The sequence below is a fragment of the Eubalaena glacialis genome, chromosome 10 (genome assembly GCF_028564815.1).
Source record: "Eubalaena glacialis isolate mEubGla1 chromosome 10, mEubGla1.1.hap2.+ XY, whole genome shotgun sequence".
NCBI classification, from domain to species: Eukaryota; Metazoa; Chordata; class Mammalia; order Artiodactyla; family Balaenidae; genus Eubalaena; species Eubalaena glacialis.
Window position 1 is genome coordinate 56,966,854 of NC_083725.1, and position 14,017 is coordinate 56,980,870.

The following is a 14,017-nucleotide window of genomic DNA, read 5'->3' on the forward strand; positions in this document are numbered from 1 at the left end:
ACCAGCACTTGTTATTTACTGGGGGTTTTTTGGTTTTTTGTTTTGTTTTCTTTTTTTTTTTTTTTTTGGCTTTTTGGTTTATAGTGACAGCCATCCTAGGGGGTGTGAAATGGTATCTCACTGTAGTTTTGATTTGACTTTCCCTAATGACTAATGATGCTGAATATTTTTTCATATGCTATTGGCCGTTTGTATATCTTCTTTGGAGAAATGTCTGTTCAAGTCATTTGCCCATTTTTTACTTGGGTTGTTTTTGTTGTGTTGTAGCAGTTACTTAGAGACTGGATATTAAACTGTTATCAGACCTACGATTGCCAAATATTTTCTCTCATTTTGTATGTCGTCTTTTTTAATAAATTTAATTAATTAATTAATTAATTTTATTTTTGGCTGCATTAGGTCTTCGTTGCTGCGTGTGGGCTTTCTCTAGTTGTGGCGAGTGGGGGCTACTCTTCGTTGCGGAGAATGAAGCCATCTCATTGCGGTGGCTTCTCTTGTTGCGGAGCACGGGCTCTAGGCGCGCGGGCTTCAGTAGTTGTGGCTCGTGGGCTCGGTAGTTGTGGCTCACGGGCTTAGTTGCTCTGTGGCATGTGGGATTTTCCCGAACCGGGGCTCGAACCCGCGTCCCCTGCATTGGCAGGCGGTTTCTTAACCACTGAGCCCCCAGGGAAGCCCCTGTACATTGTCTTTTCACTTTCTTGATAGTGTCCCTTTTTGCACAGAAGTTTTTAGATGAAGTCGATTTATCTAATTTTTTCTTTGCTTCTGGTGCTGTTGGTGTCATATCTAAGAATCCATCGTCAAACCCAAGGTCATGAAGTCTTAGCCCTGTGTTTTCTTCTAAGAGTTTTATGATTTTAGCTCTTATATTTAGGCTATTGATCTGTTTTGAGTTAATTGGGAGTCCAGCTTCATTCTTTTGCATGTGGAAATCCAGTTGGCCCAGCTGCATCTCCTGAAGAAACTATCCTTTCCCCACTGAATGGAATTGGCATCCTTGTCAAGAATCAACTTGCCACAGATGTATGGGTTTATTTCTGGACTCTTATTTCTGATTCTATTCTGTTGATCTATATGTACTTATGCCAGTACGACACTGTTTTTTTTTTCCTTTTTTTAAAGCACCACGCTATTTTGATTGTCACAGTTTTATGTTAAGTTTTGAAATCTTTTTTAAAAAAAAATGGTTTAGGTTGTTCAGAGCCCCTTGCTATTCCATATGAATTTGAGGATTGGCTTTCCTATTTCTGCAAAAGAGGCCATTCAAATTTTGATAGGGATTGCATGAAAACTGTAGATCAAAGGACTATTAAAACTCAACAATAAGAAAAAAACAATTAAAAAATAGGTGAAAGATCTGAACAGTACCTTACCAAGAAGATATACAGGTGAAAAATAAGCATATAAAAAAATGCTCAACATAATATGTCAATAGGGAGTTACAAATTAAAGCAATAATAACATGCCACTACATATCTATTACAATGACTGAAAGTTTTTAAACTGATAATACCAATTGCTAGAGAGAATGTGGAGCAACAGAAACTCATTCGCTGCTGGTGGGAATGCAAAGTGATACAGCCACTTTGGAAAACAGTTTGGCAGTTTCTTAAAAAGCTAAATGTAATCTTAGCATATGATCCAGCAATTGCACTTCTGTGTATTTACTCAACTGTTTTGAAAATTTATGTTCACACGAAAACCTGCACATGAATGTTTATAGTAACTTCATTTATATTCACCAAAAACTGAAAGCAACCAAGGTGTCCTTTAGGTAAATGGAGAAACAAGCTGTGGTACAACCAAACAATGGAATGCCATTCAATGATAAAAAAAAAATGAGTGACCAAGCCGCAAAAATACATGGATGAACCTTATGTGCTTATTGCTAAGTGAAAGGAAGCCAGTCTGAAAAGGCTACGTAATGTATGATTCCAATTGTATGATGTTCTGGAAAAGGCAAAACTGTAGAGACAGTAAAAAAAAAAAAAAGAAAAAATCAGTACTTGCCAAAATTCAGGGAGTGGAAGGAGGGATGAATAGGTAAAACACCTGGGATTTTAGAGCACTGAAACTGCGTAGTATTGTACTATAGTACAATACTATCATGATGGATACATGATATCATGCCTTTGTCAAAACTCATGGAACTTTACAGTACAAACAATGGACCTTAATGTATTCAGATTTTTAAAAAAATATTTAATAGGTTGGAGGATCCCAGGAAGGAATGCAGACTGTGATAAGAGAATCTAACCGTATTACAAATATGTGATACCTCAGTGAAGGGGGTTCAAGGAAAAGTGCTGATCTAAGTGACTTCGGAAATGAGTGGAGTTTATAAAAGTAAAGGCGAAAACAATGACACATAAGCACTATACTCCAGCTCATAAAGTTGTTTCCCACTGTAGTACAGGTTAACAGTGTTGATACTACTATATGTCAATAGGGAGTTGCAAATTAAAACAATAATAACATACCACTACATATATATTACAGTACTGAGTAATTAAGCATATAGATGGCAGATGATGGGAGCTAAGTCTCTCACTGTTGGAATCAGAATTCACAGACCAGCAAGGTGATGAGGCTAGAATGATCCATGTGGTAATGGGTTAGAGTTAGAGACATTAATATGAACTGATATTTAGCTTAGTATAGATTCATTTCCTTACCCTGTCAGCTGAGAGGGACTGAAAACAAAGAAACTCCAGTAGCAAGGAGCACAAGGAATAAGTAGAACCCAGATTGTGGTTTCTAATACCATGCTCCAAAAAGGAATCCAGCCTCTTTGAAAAAAATGGCTGATTCTAGGACTTGGGCAGGCAATGTACAAGATGAGCCTGGAGCATCTTGTAGTGCCAGAAAGTAAGAAGTACTAATAAAAACGAGAAAGGGAGGAAAGGAAAGGAAAGGAACAAGCAAAATTATAGGAGTTAAAGGGACACAGAGCCAACTGAAAGAGTTTCCAATGGCCAAAGCTAGAACAATTTGAGCAAAAAAAAATACATAAGACAGTATTGGATTATAACCCAGAGTATAAAACAAATACCCATGAGTTCATTCTAATATAAATTAATGATTGAACAAACAAATGAGACAAATATCCCATGCAGAATTCCAAGTAACTTTACAGTGGAGAGACCTGACAAGCACTACTTCAGCCAAGTGATTCATGGTCAACATCGACAGTGGTGAGTCATGTTGCTAGTATGTGCCTTGATCTGATGTGGTGAAAATGGCACTTCACCTCTGTGGTCTTCCTCCTCAAAACCCATTACCCCACTGCAGTCATGAGACAAACATCAGACAAATTCCAGTAGAGGCATAGTGTATAAAATACCTGACCAGTCCTCTTCAAAATGCTCCCAGGTCATCAAAACCAAGGAAAGTCAGAGCCAAGAGGAGCCTAAGGAGACATGATGACTCCATGTAATGTGGGATCCTGGATGGGATCCTGGAATAACAAAAAAAGGGCATTAGGTGAAAACTAAGGAAATCTGAATAAACCATGGACTTTATTAATAATAATGTATCGGGGCTTCCCTGGTGGCGCAGTGGTTGAGAATCTGCCTGCCAATGCAGGGGACACAGGTTCGAGCCCTGGTCTGGGAAGATCCCACGTGCCGTGGAGCAACTAGGCCCGTAAGCCACAATTACTGAGCCTGCGCGTCTGGAGCCTGTGCTCTGCAACGGGAGAGGCCGCGACAGTGAGAGGCCCGCGCACCGCGATGAAGAGTGGCCCCCACTCGCCGCAACTAGAGAAAGCCCTCGCACAGAAACGAAGACCCAACACAGCCATAAATAAATAAATAAATAAATAAATAAATAAATAAATAAATAAATAAATAAATAAACAAACCCAAAGTTTAAAAAAAAAATAATAATAATAATGTATCACTGTTGATTCATTAACTCTAACGAATGTACCATACTGATGGATGATATTAATAATAGGGGAAACTGGGTGAGGCGATATATGGGAACTCTCTGTACTATCTTCTCAATTTTTCTGTAAATCTAAAACTGTTCTAAAAATAAAATACATTTTAAAAAAATAAACAAAAATAAACCAAAAGAACCCCTGATGATATAGATATTTTCCATGTTTTTCTAAGAGGAAGCTGGAGCCCAGAAGAGTCAAGATAACTGGCACAGATTGCCCAGCTACTTAAATGGCAGAGGTGGGATTTGAGTCCAGGGTCCTTGCTGTTGAGTCACAGTGACTTTGGCCTGTCTGTGGATGGAACTCTTCTGTTCCTTGGTTTCTTGCATATCCATTTATGTGTGTGTGTTTTTTTCTTGTTCTCCCCAGGGCATGGCCTTTACCCTTGAGGAAAGGCTGCAGCTTGGGATCCATGGCCTAATACCCCCCTGCTTCCTGAGCCAGGACGTCCAGCTCCTCCGGATCATGAGATACTACGAGCGGCAGCAGAGTGACCTGGACAAGTTAGTACCTAAAGTCTGTTCTCTCTCCCCAGAGCCCCGGGCTTAGCTGTCTGTTTCCTGTGGTCCACAGAGGGTTTTCTGGATAGGCTGAGAACCTTGAGAGATCCCAGGTCCAGCCCTGCCTTCCATAGGGTGATGGTCTCCTTGAGGACCAGGGCTTGTTATGATCAAGGCACAGTCAATGTGTCCTGGGAGGACTGGGAAGGGAGCTTGAATTCCAACCAGTGGAATCTGGTTGGGCCTCCGGGAAGTGATGGAATCAGGGTCAGCCCAGGAAGCACCAGGAGGACTTCAGCATTCAGCAGTGGTGTTCACGGAAGGCATTTTACTCAGCGGGAAGAAGTGGGGCAAAAATGTAGGGACAGGTATGTTAAGGAAGTGGTACGTGGCCCAGGTTCCTGGAATAAGGGGAGTGTGGTGGAGAAGAGGGGAAATGGACAGGGGCACCTTGGGAAGGACCTGGGATGTCGTATGTTGGAGGTTTAGGGGGAGTAGTTAACAACCCTGCCGCCCCTCTGGTTCCTCCCCAGTGGGAATGTAGACATGAAGAGCCAATGGGGGATCACAGGGTCAGCTTTATCAGTCTTACTAAAGAAGGTAGTGATCTCACAGGTCACATGGCTATGAATTGGCACAGCCAGGATCTGAACACAGGTAATTAGCTCCAGAGTCTGTGCTTTCAACCTCTCTGCTACACCGTAGCTAAGAGGCTTTGAAGCTTAGTGGCTACAAGACTAGACTGAGTTCAAATCCTCATTTTACCACTTAACAGCAAAAGTTCTTTAGCCTCTCTGGGTCATTGCCCATCTGTACATTGAGTATATCAGTGGTGTCTAACTCATAGGGTTATGATGAGGATTAAATACATTAGTATTTGTGACGTGCTTAGAACAGTGCCCGGCCCATAGTCGGCACTATGTGAGAGCTTGTTAAATAAATGTGTCATCTTCCCATGGGCTCCAGCAGAAATGTAGGGAGAAGATAAGTGTTCCCCTTACATAGCCATAGAGCTTAATGGCCAAGACTTTGGGTCCTTGAGAGTGTGGCTATCCCCCTAGGGGCTGAGCGCAGCAGCTTGCCAGGATCTTCCCATGCCCCGCCAATACCATCCATCACTTCTGAGCAGTAGTGAGTAAGGAAGCCTCTGCCCCCTCCCCCCACCCCTCCCCTGCAGCACTAACCTCTATGGTCATTACTCACATTAACTCCAAGGCCATACTGCAGCCCAAGCCAAACATTCTCTCCCTCTTGTTTATTCCACTCAGATTGGGTCTAGCCTCGTCACCCTGAAGAGCAAACCAGGAAGTACACATTGATTCCAGCTAACAATATTAGACGTGCCCTAACTTTGAACAATCCGAACTTCTCTCGTTTGTTAAATTTGCAAAGAAGAATTAAAGTCCAAAGTGAAATCCTCTTTCCTAAAGATATTAAGCCCTAAAAATCAAAACCCAAAATCTTTCCCTTTCCAGTTCTTTCCAGCTACATGGGCCTCACTCATATGCCTGGGAAGATGTGCCAGGCTCAGGGGGCAGAGGCCTGATGCTGGGAGCGCTAGGGGGTTTGCTCCGGACACTTGCCCTGTTGACTACTCTGACCCACTCATTCCTGGATTCCCTCATTAAAGCAGGTGCTTAGGGAGAAATGCTAAGGACGCTCCGCAGCTTCTTACGGTAAGGACAGTGGTGTGCTGGTAAATGTTTAAGAACTGGCTCTGGGGCCGTTAGGTGGGGATTTAGAGCATTTGCCAGTTTCCATGGTGTAAATACTCCCACCATGGCCAATTGCAACTTACCAACTTGACATCACTGAATGCAGAATTGAGAAGTGATGTGTACAAATGGCTACTGAGTAAGGGAATCCTTACACTAGTGCTGAGCTGAGATCCTGGCTATTCTAAGCATAAATCCTCCCTTCCTAAAAGTGCCTCCTAAAACATGTTTTTTAGTTCTGAACCAGTGTCTTCGGTGAAGAAGAAGAGGCTGACGCCCCAAGAAGTCACAAGACTTCGTCACAGTCACACAGCTAGTGAAGAGCAGAGCTGTGATTCACACCCAGGACCCTGACACCCCACCCAGGGATCATTCCCCTGTCAGAGCATCTCTGTCACCCCACTCCATGCCAGGACCTCACGTGCCTTCATTATCTCTCCCAAACTGTTGTCCTGAAAGGTTGCAATATCAGCAGTCACTTACACCTCATTGGGAATTTCAATCCCTTGGTTTTTTCTCCCAGACTTTTTTTGCATTTTTAGGAGTGTGAATGAAAGGCTCTTTTTCTGGCTTAGTGATTTCAGGCTTCAGGAACTAAGTAAGAGAGAGATTTTTTGGGGAACATGCTTCCTGAGATCACTTGGTACTCAACCACTGGTGAACACTGCTTGTGACCGGAACCAGCCCTGTGTGGTAGAAAAGGCCAGTTCATATATCACTGGCCTGCCCAGTATTTTCCTTGACCCTCCCCCATCCCCAGAATGCCGTTATTCTGTTGTCATTCATTAATGTCCACATAATAATATTATAACTAACCACCTTGCGTCATGGTTGAGAGCACAGATTCTGGAGTCAGATTGCTTAGGTTCAGATCCCTTGGGTGAATTATTTCATTTCTCTGTGCCTTGATCTCCTTGTCTCTAAGATAGTCAGAATTATAGTACCCACCTTCCAAGTCATTGGGAGGCATGTTCCCCATGTTAAATGAGTTAATGAAAAATATTTAGAATAGCACCTACACCACGTGTAGTAATAAGCACCATAAGGCAGGTACTATTCTCCACATTTCCTAGCTGATGAGACACATGCTTAGAGGAGATGGTGACTTGCCCATGAGGGTGCCATTGAAAGTAGCTGAGTGGGAGCCCTGGGTCTTTGCATCAGTGGCCTTCCGTGCTGCCACTGATGGTGCTCATGTGATCAGCTTGGTTCTTGTCTCGCCTCCCGAGGTACATCATCCTCATGACGCTCCAAGACCGGAACGAGAAGCTCTTCTACCGAGTGCTGACGTCGGACGTGGAGAAATTCATGCCCATCGTGTACACGCCCACCGTGGGGCTGGCCTGTCAGCACTACGGCCTGACCTTCCGCAGGCCCCGGTGAGCGGTCCTGGGGCAAGGGCTCAGGGAGGGGCTGTCTCATGGAGGCGAATCAATCTTCCCGCTGGCCCTGCTTGTTGGGACTCCAGAGGCGCTTTCTGATTGGGGCAGCGGCCCAACGAGACCTTTGTTTTTAAGCAGTTGCTCAGTGAAATGACCCCATGTGCAGAGAAATGAGCTGAGAGAGCATCTAGCAAGGGGATAGTGGAACTTCTTCACCTCGGAGTAATAAATGCCCGACATGTTGTTCAGAGTTGGCCTGAGAGGTATTTCAGATTGTTTTTCTCTCCTTATCTACCTCCAACTTCCTCCCTCCCTCACTCCCTCCAAACCCTGCTTTCCTGGTCATCTCCAATGTGCCAGCAGCTCTCCGGCCAATTCAGGCCCATGAATAATGGAGTGTTGGATGCCAGAGACTGAATTCTTTTGCTGATTCAAAGAACCAGTATTCCTTCATTTGGGTTTGACTCAGATTCCACTCAAATCATCATTTTATTAGGCAAAAATTTGGCACTGCATTTTCTTTCAGAGCCAAAGAGTTTGGGGGCAGTTTTCTAAAGAGATCACCTGGGTTTTTCTGCAGTGAGTTCAGCATATACATTTTTTAAAAATTAAAAAGGAAAAACTGGGAGGATTTTCAAGTCTTCGGTGCAAGGTAATTGTCAACACATAGTTCTAGCACTGAAGATTAAAGAGCTCCTGGGTTTATTATATGTCATGGAACATTGTTTCGGTCTGTGTTAAAATACGTAAATTTACAACATACTGTGCACAGATGTGTAATTTACATTTACATAGAATTTATAAATTTGTGTTTATAAATCATGCACTATGTGGGGAACATGTAGTCATGGATCCAGAACATCTTTTGTTAATTTGGAAAAACAGTCTTCCAGTCCTGAAGGCAGCATTTGGGATGAACATTGCAGGCTGAGCCCAGGGAGTCCCCAGTGTTACCCTTGGCAGAGGACAGCGTGTCACACCTCGTCTGGGGGAGGGTGTCCGGCTGTTGCAGCAGACTCGTCCTCATCACTCAGAGCAGCCACGCTTCTGCCATTCTGGGGCGTGGGGTAGGGGTGGTGTGTGGCGAGCGAGGCAGTGCACCAAGGCCCCGTAGCAGTTCTGGTCTTTGACCTGCCTCTTTCAACAGGAAAAAGACTCCTGTTCTCTTATTCTCATCCCTAAAACCAACACTGGCAGAGACCTTGGAAGCTGATGGTACATATCTGAAGGATGCAGGACCCTATTTACCTCCCAGTTCCTACTCAGAGATGGTTCTTGCAGGTCCTTCCTCTTGCACAGTGCAGCTCAGCTTATGTCATTTCCCTCCTCTGAGGCTGTCAGCAGCCACCTGGGGCTTAAAGAAACAAGTCGAACACTTTGACAGAACTAAGCCTGGCACAGCCCAGATCGTCCTCAAAAATCCCATGTTCTGGCTCCCCTGATCTAGGCTCCTTGCCCAAGTATGCCTGGCATTCTCTGCATGCCTTTGCACATGTAGTCCCCTCTGCCTCAGACTCCTGCATTCTCTCCTTTCCTCATTCTCTACCCGTCAAAATTCAAGTTATCCTGTACCGCCCCCCTTCCAAGAGTCTCTGTGGAGCCCTCCCTGATCCACGCCGGCCTGAACTGACCACTCTGCTCTCAGCCTCCCACACAATCCATTACACTTCTTTCTATTCCATAGTTTTATTGTTGGCGCTTTATGTTTTTAATTATTTGTGTATCAGCCTCCTCTACTGGAACACAAATTTCTGGAGGGGGCAGGAAATGCATCAGATCCATTTCTCGAGTAATTGACCCTCAGATGGGAAGGTAGCATTGTGTACTGAGTGAGAAGAAAGAGCTAGGTATTCGCAGTCAGCCCCATGGTTTAGTCTCCTTGACCTTGGGCAAGTTTCTTAACCTCTCTCAGCCTTAATGTCCACATTTATCAAATGGAGGTAATAGTGCTGCCTACCTCGAATAATCATTGTGAGGGTACAATGTGATAGTGTGGTCAGGTACCTGGCATAAATGTTAGGGTCTGTTTCCTTCAGTAACTACTGGGAGGAAGGAAGGACTGATAAATGTAGAATTCTACTATATGTCTGCATTTTAAAAGTTTTGCAAAGAAAATTGAGTCGTTGAACATGTAATGAACAAACATGTGTAACTACAGATGCGATTTGGCTCTTCCAGACTCATTGTTTCCTGAAGAGGTCCTTTAATCCTTAAGGCATGGCTCACTGCTGCCACTGGCTTGCAGCTGAGATCGCATGGAAATACATGGCCATCCCACTCCCCTCTCCCACTCCCAGGCTGTGTGGGAGCCCTTCTCCATAGGCGCTATGGGCTAGATTGTGAATTCAGCTGTTGGCTTCAGATAAGCTAGTATCAGGCTGGTGATGGTAGAGTTTGCCTCCAGGGTCCACTCCAGAATCCAGGAAACACACAAGACTGAATTTGAGTTAATGAGCAATTCTGGAGCAGTTACTAGGTGCTGAGCATCATGTTACGCACTGTGAAGTGACCCCCAGAGAACAAAATACAGTTCTTGACCTCAAGCAATAATAATGTAAGTTGAAATACACACTAAAGATGTATAAGAAGGGGAAATGCATTTATTAAACAATTATTATGATAAAAAAAAAATAATGTAAGTTGAATACACTAAAAGTTAAAAGGAAATAACAGATTTAATAGGGACAAAGGATTACAGGAGCACAAGGGAGAGGAATATTTCTTTTCCCTGAGGGAAGCAGGAATGCTTCACCTCAAAGGCTGAATAGGAATTCCATGGGTGGAGGAGGAGGGAACGGCCATTCCAGGAAAGGGCTTGGTTTTATCGGCTTTGTAGACAGCAGGGCAGTCAGCTCCCTTGGGTATCTCCCCACCTCCTCTGCCTGGCAAGGAGGGCAATAGGAGGGGACCTAAGCCTTTACATCCATTGGCTTATAATGGATCTTCCCAAAGTCCTGGAAGGTTAGTTTGTAAACAGTGTCATTCATTTCACAAATGAGGAAACTGGGGTGGCCAAAGCAAAGGAACTGGTCTGAGATCACATTTGGCAAGCAATTTATAAAGTGACAATTCTGACAGTGGGAATCAGGGGAAAGCCACACCAAGGAGATGACATTTGATCTGGGCCATGAAAGATGAGTGCAAAGAATTGAGACAAAAAGTCTTTGTCGCTCTCAGATAGCCTCATCCACTAGAGGGCAGACAGCAGAAGCAAGAACTACAATTCTGCAGCCTGTGGAGGAAGACCACATTCACAGAAAGACAGACAAAATGAAAAGGCAGAGGACTTTGTACCAGATGAAGGAACAAGATAAAACCCCAGAAAAACAACTAAATGAAGTGGAGATAGGCAAGCTTCCAGAAAAAGAATTCAGAATAATGATAGTGAAGATGATCCAGGGCCTCGGAAAAAGAATGGAGGCAAAGATCGAGAAGATACAAGAAATGTTTAACAAAGACCTGGAAGAATTAAAGAACAAACAAACAGAGATAAACAGTACAATAACTGAAATGAAAAATACACTAGAAGGAATCAATAGCAGAATAACTGAGGCAGAAGAACGGATAAGTGACCTGGAAGACAGAATGGTGGAATTCACTGCTGTGGAACAGAATAAAGCAAAAAGAATGAAAAGAAATGAAGACAGCCTAAGAGAACTCTGGGACAACCTTAAACGCAACAACATTCGCATTATAGGGGTCCCAGAAGGAGAAGAGAGAGAGAAAGGACCCGAGAAAATATTTGAAGAGATTATAGTCGAAAACTTCCCTAACATGGGAGAGGAAATAGCCACCCAAGTCCAGGAAGCACAGAGAGTCCCAGGCAGGATAAACCCAAGGAAAAACACGCCAAGATACATAGTAATCAAATTGACAAAAATTAAAGACAAAGAAAACGTATTGAAATCAACAAGGGAAAAATGACAAATAACATACAAGGGAACTCCCATAAGGTTAACAGCTGATTTCGCAGCAGAAACTCTACAAGCCAGAAGGGAGTGGCACAATATATTTAAAGTGATGAAAGGGAAGAACCTACAACCAAGATTACTCTACCCAGCAAGGATCTCATTCAGATTCGACAGAGAAATCAAAAGCTTTACAGACAAGCAAAAGCTAAGAGAATTCAGCACCACCAAACCAGCTCTCCAACAAATGCTAAAGGAACTTCTCTAAGTGGGAAACACAAGAGAAGAAAAGGACGTACAAAAATAAACCCAAAACAATTAAGAAAATGATAATAGGAACATACATATCGATAATTACCTTAAACGTGAATGGATTAAATGCTCCAACCAAAAGACACAGGCTCTCTGAATGGATACAGAAACAAGACACATATATATGCTGTCTACAAGAGACCCACTTCAGACCTAGGGACACATACAGACTGAAAGTGAGGGGATGGAAAAAGATATTCCATGCAAATGGAAATCAAAAGAAAGCTGGAGTAGCAATACTCATATCAGATAAAATAGACTTTAAAATAAAGAATGTTACAAGAGACAAGGAAGGACACTATGTAATGATCAAGGGATCAATCCAAGAAGAAGACATAACAATTATAAATATATATGCACCCAACATAGGAGCACCTCAATACATAAGGCAACTGCTAACAGCTCTAAAAGAGGAAATCGACAGTAACACAATAATAGTGGGGGACTTTAAAACCTCACTTACACCAATGGACAGATCATTCAGACAGAAAATTAATAAGGAAACACAAGCTTTAAATGACACAATAGAGCAGATAGATTTAATTGATATTTATAGGACATTCCATCCAAAAACAGCAGACTACACTTTCTTCTCAAGTGCACACAGAACATTCTCCAGGACTGATCACATCTTGAGACACAAATCAAGCCTTGGTAAATTTAAGAAAATTGAAATCATATCAAGCATCTTTTCCGACCACAATGCTATGAGATTAGAAACCAATTACAGGGAAAAAAATGTAAAAAACACAAACACATGGAGGCTAAACAATACATTACTAAATAACCAAGAGATCACTGAAGAAATCAAAGAGGAAATCAAAAAATACCTTGAGATAAATTACAATGAAAACACGATGATCCAAAACCTATGGGATACAGCAAAAGCAGTTCTAAGAGGGAAGTTTATAGCAATACAAGCCTACCTCAAGAAACAAGAAAAAATCTCAAACAATCTAACCTTACACCTAAAGGAACTAGAGAATGAAGAACAAACAAACCCGAAGTTAGTAGAAGGAAAGAAATCGTAAAGATCAGAGCAGAAATAAATGAAATAGAAAGAAAGAAAACAATAGCAAAGATCAATAAAACTAAAATCTGGTTCTTTGAGAAGATAAACAAAACTGATAAATCTTTAGCCAGACTCATCAAGAAAAAGAGGGAGAGGACTCAATCAATAAAATTAGAAATGAAAAAGGAGAAGTTACAACGGACACCACAGAAATACAAAGCATCCTAAGAGACTACTATAAGCAACTCTATGCCAATAAAATGGACAACCTGGAAGAAATGGACAAATTCTTAAAAAGGTGTAACCTTCCATGACTGAACCAGGAAGAAAGAGAAAATATGAACAGACCAATCACAAGTAATGAAATTGAAACTGTGATTAAAAATCTTCCAACAAACAAAAGTCCAGGACCAGATGGCTTCACAGGTGAATTCTATCAAACATTTAGAGAAGAGCTAACACCCATGCTTCTCAAACTCTTCCAAAAAATTTGAGAGGAAGGAACACTGCCAAACTCATTCTATGAGGCCACAATCACCCTGATACAAAAACCAGACAAAGATACTACAAAAAAAGAAAATTACAGACCAGTATCACTGATGAATATAGATGCAAAAATCCTCAACAAAATACCAGCAAACAGAATCCAACAACACATTAAAAGGATCATATACCATGATCAAGTGGGATTTATCCCAGGGATGCAAGGATTCTGCAATATATGCAAATCAATCAATGTGATACACCATATTAACAAATTGAAGAAGAAAAACCATATGATCATCTCAATAGATGCAGGAAAAGCTTTTGACAAAATTCAACACCCATTTATGATAAAAACTCTCCAGAAAGTGGGCATAGAAGGGACCTACCTCAACATAATGAAGGCCATATACGACAGACCCACAGCAAACATCATTCTCAATGGTGAAAAACTGAAAGCATTTCCTCTAAGATCAGGAACAAGACAAGGATGTCCACTCTCGCCACTATTATTCAACATAGTTTTGGAAGTCCTAGCCACGGCAATCAGAGAAGAAAAAGAGATAAAAGAAATACAATTTGGAAAAGAAGAAGTAAGACTGTCACTGTTTGCAGATGACATGATACTGTACATAGAGAATCCTAAAGATGCCACCAGAGAACAACTAGAGCTAATCACTGAATCTGGTAAAGTTGCAGGATACAAAATTAATACACAGAAATCTCTTGCATTCCTATACACTAACAATGAAAGATCAG

General features: G+C 42.1%; 1 protein-coding gene across 5 annotated transcripts in view; it reads left to right on the forward strand.

The window, feature by feature from the left end:
* The window catches only part of ME3 (malic enzyme 3), a 322,981-nt gene that overhangs the window by 214,187 nt on the left and 94,777 nt on the right, over positions 1–14,017 (forward strand). For all 5 annotated transcript variants that reach the window (XM_061204050.1, XM_061204051.1, XM_061204052.1 and 2 more), the window contains exons 3-4: positions 4,316–4,449; positions 7,391–7,540. In XM_061204050.1, the coding sequence (XP_061060033.1) occupies positions 4,316–4,449; positions 7,391–7,540 (284 nt within the window). The remainder of the gene's footprint in view (positions 1–4,315; positions 4,450–7,390; positions 7,541–14,017) is intronic.